Consider the following 20,305-nt stretch of genomic DNA (forward strand, 5'->3'; position numbering starts at 1 on the left):
GGGCTTTAGTTGCATGCTAATATGATCACACCAACATCAAAGTGTGACAGATAGCAATGATTAAAGAGCATGGCCTTTGGCATCACACTGATTTAGATTTGAATCCCACTCACCACTTGTTCTAGGGTGAGGCTGGGCAGCTCAATCTCTCTGACCCACTCCTCAGGAATCATAATACCTATTTCAAGAGAGTTGTGAGAATTAAATGAGATGATTCATATAAACTATATACTTGCCCAGATAAGTAAGCACTCAATACACATAAGCCATTACAACCAGAGGACCTGCTGCTGCTCTCTTTCACCCAGCTGTTGGCCTAAAGCAGGCCTGAATCCTAATTCTTCCTTGCACTATCTAGCCACTATGACCAAAATTTTAAAATCCAAAGGGGCCTCAACTTGATTAACCATTTCATTCATGCACACTGAAGATCTGGACGCCTGCCATCTGGTTGGATCCGTCCCTGGCTCCTGTTTGTCCAGAGTTTAGATGACCCCCACAGGTAGCTTCCCAGATAATCTACAGAAGCCTCAAGTGCCGGATTTGGGTTACAATGGGGAAGGGAGTACGGTGCATGCAGCTCTACGCAGAAGGCCCGGAAGAAGAGAAACAGAAAAGTTGGAGTTTTTCCAATCTCTGAGCTCTACCCTCTAGCTTCTCTCCAGACTGGGGTCGAAAGGCTGACGGTGCAGGCCCAGAGCAAGGGTGGAGTCGCAACATTTTAGAGCCTGGGAGCGTGTTTGCAAAAAGAACGTAGAGGGAAACCGAACCCCTCCTTACGAGCGCATTTTCCTCAAACAACTCCCGGCCAAGGAAAGCCCTGACCTCTGTAAAAAGCGAACTCTCAAGCACTGAAAAAGACCTCAAAACCCAATCCCAGTTTCCACCGCTACTAGAAGATCCCTGTGCGTCTGCGCGTCCGCGCGTCCATGCGTGCGTGGGTGGGCGCGCGCGCGCGCGCATACGCACAGGCTGCTGGGAAGCCGCCTCTCTCCTCTGGGTCTTCCAGTTTCCCGGCGTGCTTCAGGCCCGCCAAATGGGAGGGGGAGAAGCAAGATGGCGGCAGCCGCGAACTCCGGCTCCAGCCTCCCGCTGTTTGACTGCCCGACCTGGTGAGTGGCTGGGCGACCATCGCTGGAGTGGCCTGGCCTACGCTGGCCAGGGCTGGCCGGGCGGCTCATTTCTCGCAGCGAGCCGAGCGGCCCAAAGACCCTGGGACTGACTGAGGGAGAACTGTCTGTCAGGCCGGGCGGCGTGTGGAGGAACCGGGAACCCGGAGCCCGGGCCCAGGAACTGAGGAAACCCAGAGTTGGGGGCTCTGAGGCGCTCGCTTAGGCAGCCCCTCCGGCAATCAGCTGGTTGCCGGGGCGCTTCGGGGCCTTGACCCCGAACTTATCCCGACTCCTGGCTGTCTGGTGCTCTTGTGGAGCACCGTATCTGCTCCCCTGCTCTCTGTCCCGAGCGCGCACGAGCTAGCTTCCCGGCCCCGGCGCCCCCCTCAGAGCCCCGCATCCCGCGGTTGTTGCTGCAGCCTGGGTGCGGCACTTGCCTGTCTCTCGCAGACTGGGAGCTCCCTGAGGGCAGGAACGGCTCTGACCTACCCCCGCGCTCGCCTCAGCGACCAGCGCGAAGCCGAGCACCAGAGGGCATCCTTGCTTGTTAGGATGAACCCCTTTCCTCCTTTCGCAAGTTCTTGGGAATAATGGAATAATTTAAGTCTTTGAGTAGAGTACATGATGAATACATATGAATTGACTTGCAAGGAGACCCATCCGGAGGTGGGGCTATTTCTGCTCATCACAGTGTATTGTTTGTGTTACTCTCTGGCCCCCGTTATATAGAGATACTCAAGGGCAAGGGCTGCCTAACGCATCTTTATATTCCCAGTTCCTAGAGTTCCTAGGCCTGAGCCTGGCACATAGTAGGAGTTCAGAAAGCATGTTTTGGACGTAACTTGGCTTTCCCTGTTTTCCAGACAAAATGGGCTTTTGTCCAATGCACTTGTCTTACTAGCAACCTCCATAGAGAAGTTGGGTCAGGATTGTGAGATGACTGTGTTGCATCTTAAGTTAGATGTAAACAGATGCATTTTTCTGTGTGCACATGTAGGGACTCTGGCAAGATTGTTCATCCTTCAAACTTCAAAGGAGCAAACACAGGAAGCAAGTGAATGTGTGGCTGTTTTCTGGGTCCCTCTGCACTTTTGTAACACCCAGTTGCTTCAGTCTACAAATTCTGTGTCCATTTTGGTTCCTTGCTGCATTGATTTCAGAAGTTGGGCCAGGACAGTAAACGTATAGTTAGAAGAGACTGTATAAGATCACCTACCATTTCCTCAGCATCTGTTAGGCACCAGGCACTGTGTTAGGTGCTTTGACATACATGTATCTCCCTTGGATGGTGTGGTTACAGGAGTGTAGAGAAAAGTCCCCTTAACCATGCCATTGTAGAATGACCTGTTCAAGGTTAACAAATATGTCTTGTATTTATTGGTACCTGGTTGCATGGGCATAGTTTTGGATTGCCCTAGCTCCCTAATTACAGTTCTCTGATTTGGACTCAGAGCTCAGGACAGTACCCTCTGCTTATTCTGTGATGAGGCTAGTCTTGATCAGCCCCAGACACCAACTGATTTATTCTGCCTTTATATGGTATTAATGGTAGCGGCAAATCTTAGATTCAGACTCCAAGTGACCAGACAACCCCAGCTATAGTACTTGCAGTCTTTGTGCTGCTTTCTCTCCAAGGTGGATAATCCAGTGTTAAAACATGGGTTTCTTTGGTGCTGCTCTAAATACAGATCCACTAAAATATGTTTCAGAGCAGTTGAATCACTGGGGAAGTAAGTGTCAAATGTAGAAAGGAGCTATAATAACAGTGAAGTAGATGGCATTTCTGCTTGAACGTGAGCTAATTATAGGCTAGTAAGAGAGCTACAGTGTTGAATGGGATAATAGTTGTAAATGGCATCTACAAACTCATCCTGAAAATGTTTTTTCACACTTATTTTTCAGGGCAGGTAAACCCCCTCCTGGTTTACATCTGGATGTAGTCAAAGGAGACAAGCTAATTGAGGTATGGAAGTACACGTCTTCCCTTTTTTTCCCACCACACTAAAGATTTTTGCCAGTGACTCACTTTTCCACCTCCTCTCCTGTGCTTTGTTTTACAGAAATTCTACTTTCGTTCATCCTGATTTTTTTTTCTATTAAAAGCACATGGTGATATAACACATTAAAACCATGTATCTCCACAGACACTCAGTTTTTTGTGACTCCTCTCATGTTCCAAATGAAGGGTTTTAATAGATCATGGGCTTGTAGGCCTCAGTCAAACCGGATGCTCTATAACTTGGTGAATTCCTTCTCTCTGAGTATGTGGAGTTGTATGGAAGGTGCAAGATCTGTAGTAATTGAAGAAGAAAGTGAATGATGTAGATTGAATTTAACTTTTAAGTTTCTTTTATGAGATTCAAGCCAAAACTCTTCAAAGAAGATAGTAAACTAAGGTACTTGCTCAAAAAAGAGAATGGAAATGGTGACAAAATTCATTCATTCATTCAAAACATTTACTGAGTACTTATTATGTGCCAGTCATTGTGCTCGGCATAGGACTATAGCAGTGAACAGAAGAAACGTGGTTCCTATACTCAAAGAAATCATCTGATGGGAACAACAGAATCAAACAAAAATTTGCATGATTATAATTGAAATAAGTACTATAAAGGACAAGTAGAGCAGAATTCCAGCTTTTCTACAAGTCTCTAGAATGAAAACCACATAGAACTTCAAGAGAACCTGAATTTTGATTAGCTGTTAGGTTGTGTACTTTTTTTTAATCCTTATGTTACCATTTATTTACCAAGAGATGGAGATTAAGCTCACTCTGACTGTGGAGTTGTGAGTCTCTGTGTCTTCAACCAATTTTATGTTTGCTTGCTCAGATAGAATTTAAGTTCAAGGCGCTATTATTGAGTGCAGTTATTTTTCTTTGGTATATATGGTAAAAACATTGCACTCCATAATGAAAAGCTATCTTTGAGGTCTCCTGCAGGATGTTCTATAAATACACTGTTTTCACTTTCAGGATGTTGTAGAGATACCCACGTATTTTGCAAAGTATTAAGGCATGAGTTGTGATGAATTCTCTTATTAATTCATCAAGCCCTGAACCAGTCACTTAGAGCCCCTTTGTCATGTGTTCTTCTATCTTAAAGGTTACAGAGTACCAAGATTATTCAAAGGAATAAGTTAGCTACAATGTTTTTTGTTTTGTTTTGTTTTGTTACACTGTAGACTGTTTCACACATATAAAATATTGTTGCTAAATAGACATATAGGAGTCTTTTATTTTTAAAACCAGAATTTAGTAAATCTTTAGTTTACTACAGGAAGAAACAGACAAGGAGGGCTAGCTTTAATGATAATGTCATATTCCTCTGCGAAATAATTTATATTTTCAAAGCACTCTGACTTGTCAAACATCCTTCTAATTACTGGTTTCCATTAAGTGATAATGTTCTCTTTCAGTGCTCTTAGGTGTGCTGAGTTGCCACAAAACTGTCATGTTACAATACTTAGACATCACTGTATTGTTTCTGAGAGGAATAGACCCGAGATGTGCTTATTTTTTAAGGATTTAGGCAGCACTTGATACTAACCGAGCTATCTGTGTCCTAGCCTTGTGTCAGAGGCTTGTGACGTGTTGTGATAGCTGGGTTTAAAAAGTGCAATATTAAAACAAAAGCCATGAGTCTTTTAAGCCCAGTGTGTAAAGGTACACTCTGAGTTATAACTCAGAGGCACAACTGAATAATGGTACTAGCCATAGCTAGTTAAGAAATTGTGACTTAGTGGCTATTGAAAGACCAATGCATTATTTCATTCACTTGGACAGAAGAAGCATATTGTCCAAGAATTCACACATTTTCTTGCTTCTGAGGCATACTGTTTTTTTCCCTACATTTTCACATTTCTATAATTGAGATGCCTTTAATAGTGAATGTATATAGTTAATTTGGAGGCTCTTTCTTTTTTTTCCCCTCTAAACACCTAAATTGCTGGTACTGGCAGCTTAGAATCATGGAAATGTGGTCAGTTTTATATTAGAGCCCAAGTGCTGGTGATCTTATGTGCTGTTTCTTTAAGTCTAGCCTATGAACACTGTGGTTAGCAAATTTAAGCTTATGAGGACATAATCTATGTGCATATAAATATGAATGAGAAATGCAGTGAAATTCAACCTGCATAGATATTATCTAGAGAGAATAAGATGCTGAAATTTCAGGGCTCTCTCAATTCTGAAGCAATGTCTTATTTTTAACCCAAGTCTTAATACTTGGGTCTGAGCAGACATGGGATGCTTGTGTGACTGAGCTGTCAGGCTGTTGTTGAATCTTGGTGCTCCCTAGCACTAGGGGCCTGGGACAAGCTCTGCCAGCAGCAGGTGGGCACTGCTGGACAGGGTTTCCCAGAGGTGACCCCCATACCTATTTTGAGCTTTAAAGGCTAAGCTGGAAAGGAACTGGGTAAGTGATTGTTTAAAAAGCAATTAAGAGTGTGACCCATAGTACTTGTTCACTCCTTAAAATGTTTTTTGCCATATGGTGGATTTTTTGATGCAGGAAGAGTGAAGAAAATATATAATGTAGTGGTTTAAAAAGCTTAGACTCTGAAGTCAGACAAACCTGAATTTCTAATCCAGTTTATAAATATCTAGCTGTGTGAGCTTGCATATATTAATTAATTTCTTTGTGCCTCACTTTTCCTATCTATAAAAATAGGAATAATAGTGCCTGCCTACTTCACAGAGTGGTTGTAAGGATGAAATGACATAGCATAAAACTCATAGCATAAAACTCATAGCGCATAGGCACATAAGTACTCAGCAGTTGTTAACTGTTATTAGTACGTGAGGTGTATTTCTGGTTTTGTAAGAACACTAAAGCATAGGGGAGAATTGTAGCCCACTGTGAATTCAATGACATAGCCAGGAATGAAATACAAGCCTCTTGATTCCTAGCCTGGTACATCCTAGTTTGACTATACTTCCCTACTCAACTTTGTGCTGTCTTCTCTCAGGGATTTTAGAAGGAGCATAGTGTGAAATGTGAACTAGAGCTTAGTGAGACCTTGTGTTTAAAGGAAAAACAGGGAATTCCCTGGCGGTCCAGTGGTTAGGACTCGGCACTTTCACTGCCGAGGGCACTGGTTCAGTCCTTGGTGGGGGAACTAAAATCCCTGCAAGCCGCGTGGCACAGCCAAAAAAAAACCCCCAAAACTTAAAGGAACAACATAATGTATATGAATGAGGGTTATTCTTCAAGTACTCATATTATAGACTTTAAGAACTGAAAACAGTGTTAGCGAAAATTTATCTAGAGTCCTTCATCTATGATGGCCCAGTCTACAACCAGTCTGTGGCAAAGGCTTTACTGATCTAGGACTAAAAGAAAAAGACAGTGTAGCGAGTTTTTCATAAATTCACCTCAAAGGGTGGTCCTTTATCCTTCTTCTTACTTATTTGTTAAAATGACCTATCTTTCATAAAATGATTATAATACTGATTGGTGACAATTTAAAAAATAGTTCTCATATGGCAAAATAAAAGTTAACAATACTATGTCAGCCCCTACAATTTTTAAGATAATAGATTGCTGGTCTGTGAAATCCTCTTTTCTGCTATTATATTGGGGCCTTATACAGTTTTGTTTTTTCCAGTACCACAGCAGTGGCTAGAAACATTTTGGAGCTCTTCTCAGAATTGTTTCAGATCCATGACACTGTTGTTTAGAATGTTAGCATTGCAGGTCATTTCACACCTGAGTTTAAACCCCAGATCTGCTACTTAACCAACTGGACTGCCTTGGATGCGTGGCTTCATCTCTCTGAATCTATTTTCTTATGTTTAACAATAAAGGTGATACTTGGTTCACAGAGTTGTTTTGAGGATTAGATGACATAATACTTAAAAATGCCTAGCAATAATAGTTCTTCAATAAATGTTCAATCCCTACATTCCCTTCCCCCAAACTTGGAAAATCTTTGCCCTGTGAGGTTGTTCCATATTTGGACACAGCAAATACTCATTTAGAGTTAACTTTGAATAATGCTTTTTTGTGGCCAAAATGAAATGGGACAATAAAGTTAGATTTAGAGGCTCATACAATGATGTCTAATGTAATTCTAGTTTCTAAAGAGGGTTCCAGAAATACTCTGGGTCTCTGGCAGCATGATTAGAATATAGATAGGTGTTTATATCCCCTTCCTTTGTGAACCAATTGATAATCTTCATTTGAATATATATTTTTCTGAAAAGCGGTCTTATTACTTTATAGGCATGCTTTGTGTTTCCTGCTTGACCTAAAATTAAGATTCAGTGAAATCTTAAATTTCCAATGGACAGAAGACAACCATTCTTGCATGCCATTTACACCTAATAGGATTAGGAAAGTTCCTTTCATATCAACACTAAACATTTGACCACTACATTTGGGGAGATTAATTGCCATCCATCCCCCAATGTTAGTAAATTATTCTGAGCTCTTTATCTTGAAGAATAATAGTAAATATAAATATATATATTTCCTTTGACAAGGAATTTTATCTTAAGATGCTCTACTTAGTTTATTGGAAGAATTTTTGCTAAACCCTGTTGAAACAAGCTTTAAGTAATATTTAATTTAATTTATTTAGAAACTGATTATTGATGAGAAGAAGTATTACTTATTTGGGAGAAACCCTGATTTGTGTGACTTTACCATTGACCACCAGTCTTGCTCTCGGGTCCACGCTGCCTTGGTCTACCACAAGCATCTGAAGAGAGTTTTCCTAATAGATCTCAACAGTAGTAAGTAACTCATATCCCATCCTATTTCATACATTGTCTTTTGGGCAGTGTGAAAATGCTCTTTGGGTTCTTCAGTTTTGAAATTGTGTTTTGTTGCTCATCAAGGAAGTTTATGTTTGGTTTTTAAATTAGTTGTTCTCCATTCCTGTGATATTTCCTATTTTACTGAAATAATTGATGACTGGAGAGAGAAGAGGGTTTTGGGGAGCACTTTCCTGGAGAGAGCAATAGGTATATACAGAGAACAAAAAAAAGCACCCAGGAACTAGGGAATGTGTTTATAGGCCCATGATAGATTGTGGTCCAATTTAAGCAGAAGCTGTGATTAACTCCATTAATGTAGTAGAGTTGTAGTACAGTAGGACATTAAAAAAAAAACAAAAAAAAAACTTGTTTTGACCAAAAGTTAATTTTTTATAATGGGCTCTTTATCCCAGCTACATTTTGCTGTGACTATTAATAATATCAATTTTAATTCTATGAGCACACTCCAACTAATAAGATTTTCAAGTTTGTCAAAGATAATTCCAGAAATGCAGTTGAGACTTGACTGCATGGGGCCTTGAAATTAGTTCATTTTTCCCTATGTATAATTACAGCTTGAAATGTAAACGATCTGCTTCCGGGGTTGATCCTGTTTTACTCCTTTCCCTGCTCCCCATACACACGCACACATCACCCCAGTATGCTTATATAATGGTTTTGGAGAGCCTTGTCTCATAAGTACTTACTTGCAAATTTATCTCATCTTTTCTCTCCATTTCATAATATGCAGAATGCAGACATGGAAAGATATCCAGACTCTCCAGTAGGATTTTGGCTTGCCTTGCCATTGATATTGCACCTGTTTCAGCCAACCTCATTTCTTATCCTGGGGAAACCCCAAGCATAACTGCCACCAGGCCAGCAATTTCTATGTTCCTTAGACTTGGGGCTGGAGAGGTCAGACCATAGCAATTCCTGTCTCCTGCCTTAGGGGGCATGCCTATTGCTGGGTTGGAGCCATTCCTGCTGGACCCAGAATGGAGCCAAGCCTGTCTGGCAGCAGAGAGCAAGCAGTGGTATTTGTTATGTGGGGTAACAGCAGGTCTGAAGATGTGTAAGAAATCCACTGAAGAGATTCAAGATTCAGTGAAGGAGTTTCCTTTTCATTGTGACCCATGACAAGGGATGCAAAGTGGACCCAGTGCCATTTCCATTTTAAAAAGCAAAACTGATGTGCTGGCAGAAGCTACTGTCCCTTCTACAACTCAGGTTTGTTTGTTTGTTTGTTTTCCTCTCTTACATTTCTGATTTGGTTATTCCCAGCACACGGCACTTTCTTGGGTCACATTCGGTTGGAGCCTCACAAGCCTCAGCAAATTCCCATCGATTCCACGGTCTCATTTGGTGCATCCACAAGGGCATACACTCTGCGAGAGAAGCCTCAGACATTGCCATCGGCTGTGAAAGGAGATGAGAAGATGGGTGGAGAGGATGATGAACTCAAGGGCTTACTGGGGCTTCCGGAGGAGGAAACAGAGCTTGATGTAATTCCATTGTCTATGTCATTGTTATGTCTTTTGGGACTCTGGCTTTTGCAGTATGTAGCTGTTCTGTGTAGTTTGAAATGCCAGTGACTTAGCAACTGGAGGTTTTCTTGAGCCCAGTGATAAGCCTTTGCCACTTTGGCAGTGTGGTGTGGCCCTTGGAGAGCTGTATTGTGTGGCTTTGGTTATGTATAACCAGGGCTAACTAGGAGACTGGGTCTCCTGCCAGTAGACCCTTATGGTTGTCTTGTGCACCTTCAGTGGATGTTAGAAGCCAAGGCTGGGAGTTACATTTCTCTAGAGCTGCACTGTCCAGTGCAGTAGCCACTAAGTACTCAGTAATCACATGTGGCTAGTGACTAACCATATTGAATAGCACTGATAGAAAACATTTCTATCATCCAGAAGGTTTGTTTGAACAACACTAGCTTACAGAGATTGAAGCTTTCATTCATTTATGTAGCTCTTTTTGATATTGTCCAGTCAGCCCTAGAATCTTCTGAGTAGAACTAGATTACTTTTGCTCTGGGCCTGGCTGCCCTGAAGGCCATGAATTTTACAAGATTTAATTTTAATGCGCTAAGGTTTTCTTTTCTAGAGCTGACCCCAGTAGTTTGTGATGTAGCTTTTGTATTCACATGTCTGTCACTGCATCGGTGTGACTGGTCTATCCAGGTAGATCAAACGCCAGCCTGTCCTTAACCACCCACATGCATTTACTATTCTTGTATACCGAGACAGTTTCCCAGCCCTTAGGAAGAAAAGCACAGTAGCAGTCTTACAACTTAGAAGTTATTTTGTTCTAAAGAAGTAGCCTCATAGCCAGGGACCTGGTTGGCAGTCACTCTTGCCCATTCTCTTCCAGGCTGCTCCCATGCCTTCCTGTCTTTTAGTTAAGTATGTTAGGTCATCTCTGGGTCCTTGTTCTCAAGACATTTGGGATGTCTCAAACTGCAGTACAGATTGGAATAAGTCCAGGTGATTGGGAAGAGGCAGGCAGCAGTGATGAGGCCAAGTTAATCACTGAGATGGATAGATAGTTATGAGTAGAAATGGGGCCAGATGAAGGGATGGGGAGTGACAAAATGTTATTGCCAGATATTCAGTACACTGGTAACATCCTTACAAGTTTTAAAGGAGAGAGCTACTGGGAAAGAAGCTGTCAATTGTCCTTTCTCATCTCTGTTACTTAAAAACAATTCTTGGATTTCTTCCCAGTTGTATTCTGTTAATTCTCAGCATGAAGACATGATAAACTTTCTTCAAAAAAACCCAAAACCTCAACTCAAGGGTTTTTGCACAGATGACCTGTCTTCAGCCCAAGGTCCTTCACTCCCTTTTGAATATCACTGCTGCACTAGTCAATGAAGATGTTCCACATTCTGTCAAATTGAGGCTTGCTGGTATTAACTGTCTAGGGACGGTAATGAATCTTTTCTGAATGCAGAAAAGAATCTCACCTGTGTGGAGAGGTCAAGGTTAGCTCCTAATACCTTCCTTCCCTTTATTTGGTAATATTCTCCTTCAAATTCCTTGTGTACTTATTCCTGTCTTTCCTGTGTGAACCCTGTCCCAGAACCTGACGGAGTTCAACACTGCCCACAACAAGCGGATTTCCACTCTCACCATTGAGGAGGGGAATCTGGACATTCAGAGACCAAAGAGGAAGAGGAAGAACTCACGGGTGACCTTTAGTGAGGATGATGAGATCATCAACCCAGGTGAGGTACCTTCCTAGTTTTTTCTGATGAAAAAGCTGTGATGTCAGAGAGTAGTGTACACAACCTGTAGGTCAGTTGTAATGTTTCTCTACAAGGTTTAGGATAACAGGTGCTATGCTGAGGGGAGATATTTTTGTACAGAACAGGCATACCTTGGAGATATTGTGGGTTCAGTTCAAGCATTGCAATAAAGCAAGTCACACGAATTTTTTAGTTTCCCAGTACATGTAAAAGTTACGTTTACACTACTTCAATCTGTTAAGTGTGCAATAGCATTATGTCTAAAAAGGACAATGTACGTACCTTAATTTAAAAATACTTTATTGGGGCTTCCCTGGTGGCACAGTGGTTGAGAGTCCGCCTGCTGATGCAGGGGACACGGGTTCGTGCCCCGGTCTGGAAAGATCCCACATGCCGCGCAGCGGCTAGGCCCGTGAGCCATGGCCGCTGAGCCTTTGCATCCAGAACCTGTGGTCCGCAATGGGAGAGGCCACAACAGTGAGAGGCCCACGTATCGCAAAAAAAAAAAAAACAAACAACTTTATTGGTAAAAGATGCTAACCATGCTAGTCTGAGCCTTCAGTGAGTTGTAATCTTTTTGCAGTAGTAACAACAAAGATTGCTGATCACAGAGCACTATTATAACTATAGTAATAATGGAAAAGTTTTAAATATTGTGAGAATTACAGAAATGTAACACAGAGACGCGAAGTGAGTGAATGCTGTTGGGAAAATGGCACTGATAGACTTGCTTGATGCAGGGTTTCCACAAACCTTCAATTTATAAAAAACTCAGTATCTGTGAAGTGCAGTAAAACAAGGTATGCCTGTACATTGATGGAGTGCCCTGAAACTCAAGCATTATCCAGTTGCAGTGTGAAAGAAGTAGATGGAGGAAGGCTGTAATTCTCCTTTGCTGATCCAGGTATAGTGGAGTTTAAGTATAGGTCAGAGCAGACACTATTGTCATGGGGTTCAATGTATGATTGGCAACTCTAAGATTGGAGAACTTTCTGCCACTATTAATCACATTGAAGACTTGCCTCTGTAAGGTCGTAATTTATAGATAGTTTGTGTGGAAACGTCAGCAAGATGAGAGCATCAGTTTCTGGGAAGGCCATTGAGTTTACCCATTTGTTCCATCATTCAACATTCATTTATTGGGCTCATGTTATATCTCAAGTACTCTGGGAGGTGGATGGCATGGAGCTGGGAGGTGCAGTTTATACAGTGAAGATGGAATTGGGATTCCAGAAATCTTGTTTGAAAATAAACCTTCATGGATGGAAACAAGGATCCCAGACTAACAAGTTGCTTTTATATCCCAAATTGAAATGCAGTGAGAATAACTTTCAAGTCCTGCATTTAGTTTCAGAATGTCAATTATTTAAATGGAGAAAATCTGTTCCAGTGACAGCTCATGTTAAAAAAAAAAAGGTATAAGGATTTTAGTTAGTTAAAAATGCAGTCTAAGTCATCAGGGGGATGTGGAAACTAATCAAGTACAGTTTAAGATTGGATTAATAGAATAATGGGGGACAGTAACCCGGTGGCCTGTGTTCTGAGCAGAACTCACCCAAATGTGTTACTAAATGCAAGCATGGCCTTAAGTACTAAATGTGTTATGTAGTCTTGAGGGAAGGAAGAGACTCCCAGCTATGGAAAGTGGTCCCTAAATGCTGGGAACTGTGCATGAGGGAGGGTAGATTGGAGGGAGGCACCCTGAGGTGGATGTTTGCAAGGCTGACCTTCGGGAGGAAGGAGTAGGCGAAACCAGAGCCTGTGAGTAGCAAGTATTTGGCTCAGCATGAAAAGCAACAACAAATCCTTCTTATATTTAGAAGAAGAATTAAAAGAATTCCTGTGAAAGAGATTGGGGCATTCATTTGAGTGACTTTTGTTCACTTTCTGATGATGTGTGAAGTGGAATGAATTACTTCTCAAAGTACTGAATGCCCAAAGGAAATGTTTGGGCAGGAGCTGGATGTCTAATCTGGGAAGTTTATTTCTGAGTGCCAGATAAGAGTTTCTAGGGGTTGGACCTAGACATTTGTAGTTTTAATAAGCTCCTGTTTGTACTGATGAACAGCCAACAGTTTTGGAATCACTGAACTAGATAATTTGTTAAGTCTCTTTCAGGACTTGGGGTCTGATATGTTCTGTTTTTCTCCTTGAAAATTATTGTGGGACTTCCTGGCGATTCAGTGGTTAAAACTCTGCTCTCCCTGGTTGGGGAACGAAGATCCCACATGCCACGCGGCATGCCCAAAAAAAAGAAAAAGGAAAAAAAAGAAAATTATTGTCCTGCAGCTTTATTAAGGCAGTACATTCAGGCAGAGTATGGCATAGTGTTTAAGAGCGTGGGCTCTGATCAGAGGGCCTAGGTGTGAAATCCACCTCTCCGCTTAGTAGCTCTGTGACCCTGGCCAGTGACATGACTACTGGCCTCAGGATTGGTGGGGAGATTAAATGATTAATATATGTGAAAATACCTCATATCTGTGCTTGGCACTCAGTAGCCCTTGATAAATGTTAGCCATTGTCCTCATCATCATCTGCCACCCCTTTTGCCTTTACCTATGCAGACTTTCCTACACTAGAAGTAGACTTAGCAAGAAACTTCTCGGTAGATCTTCCAGGAGCAGAGATTTCCTGCAATGGGCAGACCCCCTCTCTAGGAGTTGAATGGCTAGAGAATGAGGAGAGGGTGAGAGGCCTGAGCACCATTCAGCCAGCACAGGACAGGGTCCCCCAGATGGCTTAGCCCCCTCTTCTGCAGGCCTCTTGTGTTTGTGGGCCACATACCCCGTTAGCCACACCTCTTGGGCTCCAGTTGCTCTTGCACTTGATTTAGCTTTCCTGAAGGGATGATTGGAGCAGGGCTATTATGGTAATGAGAGAGAAAATAAGGGTGCCTTTTTTAGAGACCTTCTCTCCTTCCTGATGAGCCTGGATATCTTTTCCTCTTTCTTCTTCCATATAGAAGCTATTCATTCATTGAACATTGATTGTTTGTGAAAATAATTCCAGGGTATATTCCTTAGAAGCATCCTAATATGTGAAAAGCCAGACTTAAAACAAATAAACCAGGGACTAATTATTCAAATTAAATAAGGAATCTTTATATTCCAGAGGGACTCACAAGAGTGTTTCTTTAAATAACAAGTGCCCTCAACGCATTAAAATAAGGTGTACAACATCTGTTAGGGAAACAACTCCTTTCCTACCACTATATTAAGATAAAAGGGCCCTGGAGTAGTTTTTTCTAGTAATGATAATAAGTCTATGCTTGCCTGTTTCCCCACACTCAGTCTTCAGTGAGAAAACTGTTCATTCTAGGAGATCGAGCCCAATCTCCCCTCTGTGCTCCAAGAAAACTATTTTTGCACCACTCTTCAAGCACCTCCATTGTATTCTAGCCTATCTGGCTTTACAACTGTGAACTCCTTACAGGCAGGACGGTGTCTTGCTCTTTATTTCCATGCCTGATGTCCAATAAATGAGAGACTGACTGACAACAAGCATGTCCCTTACTTGGTCTTAGTGCATTCTTCTGGCACAGTGTGAATGAATGAAGCTAGAAGCTTCGTAGGGTGCAATAGTGTGTATATAAGCTTTGAAAAGGGAGCCGCTGTCCCACCCTGCCTGGACAGGGATTTCAGATCCTTTAGTGAGTCTTAATTGTACAGGCATACCTTGGAGGAATTGTGGGTTTGGTTCCAGACCACTTCAGTAAAGTATCAAAGCTAGTCACACATATTTGGTTTGCCAAGTTACATTTACGTTATATTGTAAACTGTTAAGTGTGCAGTAGCATTATGTCTACAAAAGCAATGTACTTGTTTCTTTACAATGCCTTAATTACAAAATACTTTATTGCTAAAAAATGCTAACCATCATCTGACAATGCACGGTTGCCACCAACCTTCAATTTGTTTTTTTTTTTTTTTAAAAAAAACCAATATCTGCAAAGCACAGTAAAATGAAACTCAGTAAAACAAGGTATGCCTATATACAGTTGTTCAGGTTGAAAGGCGAAGTTAAGCTAGAAGCCTTGGGTCTGAATCCTAATTTTGTTATTTGCTAATGAGCGGGTGTTAGCAAGGTATGTGGTGTGTGACCTCTTTTTATCACTAACATGAGATTATTGATGTCTTCCCTCAAAAGAGGGAGGTATGTGGAATGGGAAAGAACCTGGGGAAGCCAGTGTAGCACATGGTCCAGAGCACAGACCTGTTTCTGGCTGCTTAGATTTATATCCTGGCTCCTCTCCAGCAAGGTGACTGGGCCGGTCACTTTCCTTCTCCAAGCCTGAGTTTGTTTTCCCATCTATTAAATGTTTATTGTAGTGGTACTTACCTCGTAGGGTTGTTGTGAGGATTTAACACAGTACCCAGTAAACACTTGAAGTGTTAGCTGTATTTTACTGTTTTAATATGAATTATTGTGATTGCTTTATTTGCATTGAGCCCTATAACCTTAATCATCCCAGTTGATTACTGAACTAACCCTGCCCTCGTGTCTTTTTGCAGAGGATGTGGATCCTTCAGTTGGTCGCTTCCGGAACATGGTGCAGACTGCCGTGGTCCCAGTCAAGGTAGGAAGCATGTTGTGACAGTATTTGAAATGTCATATAGTCTGGTTTAAAAACCCACTGTTTTATATGTAGCTAAGTGTTAAATGTGTGCTTAATTTTAAAACATTCTTTGCTCCTTTCCCATTTTTCATACTATGGAAATCCATTTACCCCATCTGTGTGTAGGGATCCTGGAGTGCCATAGAGAGGCTGCAGGTGACCAGCTAGCTTGATCCTCCATGTAAATTATGGTGTGATGTGGGTCTGTAAATTTACCTCCCAGCAGGGTGCAGAGAGACCCACCTTTCTTTAACCTTCCCTTCTTGACTCAAAGTAAGCTGTTAGGCAAAGAAGAGACATTGTTGCATTTCTGCATGACACCTCTGGCCTTTACCACATCTTTATTTTGTGAATGGGGATGGCACAGATAGGAAAGCCAGCCCACATTGGATTAGGTTTAAAGAGCAGCTATGTTGAAGAACCAAGAGGTGGAAGTTACAGAGATGTTCTGATTGCTCAACATGTGGAGAACCTCCTGCCGGCTAGGGCTCCAAAAGGGAACAAATGGCCCCTGGAAGTAGATCCCTATTAGTAGAGGTATTCAAAATGTGATTGGAAGATGTTGGTCAGAGATGCTCTAGGGAGTTTTATTTTTTTAAAAATCTTTAGAATATATTAGAATAGATTGATAAAATGTGTCAAGTTCATGCAGAAGGAGTAGAGGGGTGAGGGAGGATCTTTCATTGAACTTTAGTCCAGTGTGAAAAAGTATAAGATGAAATTTTTCCATACAACTCCATAGTATTTGTGTCACATTTCCCCTTGGGGACTTCTCTCTTTTTTCTTCACCCTTTGGAATTTTCTGTTGTCTTTAAAGTATAATTTGAAATTTGACAGATATATACACCTGGGTAACCACCACCGTAATCAAAATACAGATTTCCATCACCCCAGAAAGTTCCCCTGTGTCCCCTTGCTGTCAGTTTCCTCCCACTCCCAGGCAACCAGTAAGCTGCTTTCAGTCACTACAGATTTGTTCTGCTTTCAGATTAATGTTTAAAAATTAGGTGCCCAGGGCTTCCCTGGTGGCGCAGTGGTTGAGAGTCCGCCTGCCGATGCAGGGGACACGGGTTCGTGCCCCGGTCCGGGAAGATCCCACATGCCACGGAGCGGCTAGGCCCGTGAGCCATGGCCGCTGAGCCTGTGCATCCGGAGCCTGTGCTCCGCAACGGGAGAGGCCACAACAGTGAGAGGCCCGCGTACAGCGAAAAAAAAAAAAAAAAAAAAAAAAAAATTAGGTGCCCAACAGGAAGATACTAACTTTTTATTTTCCCCCCCAAAAAGAAAAATTGAAATACTTACTCCATCTATTATCACCTCTGATTCCTGAAAGGGCATTTTAACATTAAAAAAAAAGGAGGGAGGAGTATGACCTTAGGGTAAAGAATGGTCACTTAAACTGGATAAGTCTTACTTTATGAAAAGTTCACACACTAGCCTCATTTTTCTCAGTTTGACGTAGGATGGTGACCACTTTGTGTGGGGCAGTGTTTGGGAGCCATGATGTTAGATGACCACTGTAAGGTCTCTTCAAACCCTCAGATTTCAGGACAGTGAGATGGGTTGTTTAGGAAACAAAACAAGTTAGAGGTTTAGGGGCCTTCCCCAGTTTTTCGAGGACTGCAATAGAACAGGCTAACAGCACTCTTGTGTCTCACTTCTTGTCTTCTCTATAAACCACAGAAGAAGCGGGTGGAGGGCCCTGGCTCCCTGGGCCTGGAGGAATCAGGGAACAGGCGCATGCAGAACTTTGCATTCAGTGGAGGACTCTATGGGGGCCTGCCCCCCACGCACAGTGAAGCCGGCTCCCAGCCGCACGGCATCCACGGGACAGCACTCATCGGTGGCTTGCCCATGCCATACCCGAACCTCGCTCCTGACGTGGACTTGACTCCCGTCGTGCCGTCAGCAGTGACCATGAACCCTGCACCAAACCCTGCCGTCTATAACCCTGAAGCTGTCAACGAGCCCAAGAAGAAAAAATATGCAAAAGAGGCTTGGCCGGGCAAGAAGCCCACACCTTCCTTACTGATTTGATATTTTTGGTAATGGAGGAGGGTGGGATTGGGTGGGAACAGGGTGGAAGGGTGATGGGGGAGCTAATGAACTAGGGAGAAAAACTTTCCATGTGTGCAGTATCGTCTTTCAGAATGTCTCCTGGGGTCCTAACCATGTAATATTAAAACTGGGGGTGGGGTTGAAGTATCCCAGAAAGACCTGTCTTCAGAACACTTTCATTGAAGAGAAATGTTTCATACATCCTTTTAAATAGACCGCCCTGGCTCTTTTCCACTCTTTCCATTATCTCCTTTTTTCTTTTCTCCCTCTTTCTAGGATCACTTTTTAAAACATCATTTACCCCAGGGAGAGACTCCAGGCCCTCAGGTTGAATGTAGAGCTGTGGAGGTGACAGTAGCATCGCCAGCCTTGTGGGTTCAGCAGCCTGATTTATATTTACTATCCTGCAAGTCCCAGGTAGCAGAAGAGTTGCCACGGATTCCAGGTTAACAAGAGGGTTTAGAATGCTTCAGTTAAGCTAAGGTTTAAAACAACTCAGAAGTTTTCCTGGGTCAGTGGTTTTGAGGTCCAGTAGTTAGGCTCTTCTCTTTTGTCCTTTCTGTTACAATGAGAACATTTTGATTTTTCTTCATCTGTGACCAGTGCCATAGACACAGGTTGATAGTTTTAAACTTACAGTGTTGTTTGAAGTTTACCTGTTTTTCTTGTCAAACCTGAGTACTCTACTTGCTTAAGTTTCTCATCTGATTCCAGAGTACTGTCCTCTACTCTCTAAGGCATTACTTTCCTTTTCAAGTGTGTTATGAAGGCAGTATAAAGGATATGACCAGTTAGAGCAATTTCAATTAAAAAGGAAAAGATTTTACTTTGAAGTAACGGATATCTCGAAGAGGACATTTTCAGATGTTGATTTGGAGGCTCTCTCCCCCCTCGACCGAGAGCTCTCGTTGTCCAGAGCTCCAAGACTAGACCTGGCTAACAAACATAGGAGACGAAGGTAGGACACATTGATGTGAGCTTTGTACAGAGATTTGTACATTTGTGTAATAGGCCTTTTCACGCTTTATGTGTAGCTTTTTACCTGTAACCTTTATTACATTGTAAATTAAACGTAACTTTTGTCATTTGGGTGCAGTCTGTGATTCAGTCACCATCACCTATTTCTACTGCCATTAGGGAATATTTGTCAAAGGTACAGCTGTCAGGCTTGGGAGGTGATGCTCTGTCCCCATTTTATTACTACAAATAAAGATGCCCCCTGATGAACGTGGAAATTCTAATTAGAGATTCCAGTCCCCAGACTGAAGCCTCCGTGAGCAAAGTGGGTTAAGAAGTGCTTGCTGCCCTTCATCAGGAGGCAGAGCCGCAGGTCTGACGAGGAAGACTGGGCTTTGGGGCCCTTGTCCTCGGTGTAACCATTGCCCTCTGGTTACAGCTGCATGCATTTGCGCTATAGCTCAGGAGGCACATGAGTGAAAGGAAGCTAAAGATGAGTACATTTAGAAGGGATTTCAGCCAGAGTTTGGATTGGATGGGTGTGTCTTGCATACTAGAACCTCGTGTGCAGGAAGTGTATTTGTGGGTGGTGAGACTTACATATGTGGCTTTGTGGTGAAAATGCCAACTAGGTTCCAGATCCCTTAGATTGAGAGTGTGGACTCACAGCAGGAGCAGCCTGTTAAAGACAGAGATCTGTAATATCACAGACAAGTTAACTTCTCCACTGGCTTCCGTAACAGTGAGTGTCCTCGTCTTTATGAGGGTACCTTCCTCTCATCACAGCGAAGGTTACTGTTAGTGCTGGTTAACTGTCACTCGTTGAGCACCTGCCTACTGTGCCAGCCATCTACGAGCATGTCATTTAATTTTCATAGCCCTAAGAGGAATACTGTTTTTATCCCCATTTCACAGATGAGAAAACAGGCTCAGAGCTAAAGTAAACGTCCTTATGATTTCATGTAGTAAAGTCAGGATTGAAACTGTAGCCTGAATCCAGAGCCTGAGCACAGGTTTACACGGCCTCCGGGATTAGTTAAGGGGAAGGATGTGCTGGTCTTGGGTGGCTCGTCATTGTGCTCCGTAGACTGGAGCTAGGTGTTTGTTCTGAAGTTTAAAAAAAGTATTTTGGGGACTTCCCTGGTGGCACAGTGGTTAAGAATCCGCCTGCCAATGCAGGGAACATGGGTTCAAGCCCTGGTCCGGGAAGATCCCACATGCCGCGGAGCAACTAAGCCCGTGTGCCACGACTACTGAGCCTGTGTGTCACAACTACTGAAGCCTGCGCGCCTAGAGCCTGTGCTCCTCAACAAGAGAAGCCACCACAATGAGAAGCCCACGCACCACAACTAGAGAAAACCCGCGCAAAACAACGAAGACCCAACGCAGCCAAAGATGAATAAATAAGTAAATAATTTTTTTTAAAAGGGAAGAAAAAGGTTTTTTTTCCAAACTGGAATGACTGATGACTCCAGACAACTTACTAGAAGGTATAATAAGGGATTTGGGTCTAGTTTAGATAATAAATCCTTCCTGGTGAGAGAGAATAAAATCCT

At 42.6% G+C, this 20,305-nt stretch overlaps 1 protein-coding gene and 1 non-coding gene across 2 annotated transcripts; both read left to right on the plus strand.

Annotated features, from left to right (window-relative positions):
• Window positions 1-1,004: 1,004 nt before the first annotated feature.
• Window positions 1,005-18,877, plus strand: PPP1R8 (protein phosphatase 1 regulatory subunit 8). Its single transcript, XM_060089247.1, has 8 exons — window positions 1,005-1,112; window positions 3,015-3,075; window positions 7,695-7,848; window positions 9,157-9,377; window positions 10,954-11,098; window positions 15,631-15,695; window positions 17,418-17,779; window positions 18,069-18,877. The coding sequence occupies exons 1-7, from the start codon at window positions 1,057-1,059 to the stop codon at window positions 17,769-17,771; spliced, it is 1,056 nt and encodes a 351-aa protein (XP_059945230.1). The 5' UTR covers window positions 1,005-1,056; the 3' UTR covers window positions 17,772-17,779; window positions 18,069-18,877.
• Window positions 4,644-4,809, plus strand: LOC132484805 (small Cajal body-specific RNA 1). The gene has a single exon (XR_009531353.1). It is a non-coding gene; the product is annotated as a small Cajal body-specific RNA 1 (non-coding RNA).
• Window positions 18,878-20,305: the final 1,428 nt, after the last annotated feature.

This window comes from Mesoplodon densirostris, chromosome 2 (genome assembly GCF_025265405.1).
Source record: "Mesoplodon densirostris isolate mMesDen1 chromosome 2, mMesDen1 primary haplotype, whole genome shotgun sequence".
Classification (NCBI taxonomy): Eukaryota; Metazoa; Chordata; class Mammalia; order Artiodactyla; family Ziphiidae; genus Mesoplodon; species Mesoplodon densirostris.

Coding starts and splice junctions, on each gene's coding strand:
- PPP1R8 (XM_060089247.1), top strand. CDS start 1,057: ATGGCGGCAGCCGCGAACTCCGGCTCCAGCCTCCCGCTGTTTGACTGC. Junction 3,076..7,694: donor AAGGAGACAAGCTAATTGAG/GTATGGAAGTAC, acceptor TAATTTATTTAG/AAACTGATTATTGATGAGAA. Junction 11,099..15,630: donor TGATGAGATCATCAACCCAG/GTGAGGTACCTT, acceptor GTCTTTTTGCAG/AGGATGTGGATCCTTCAGTT.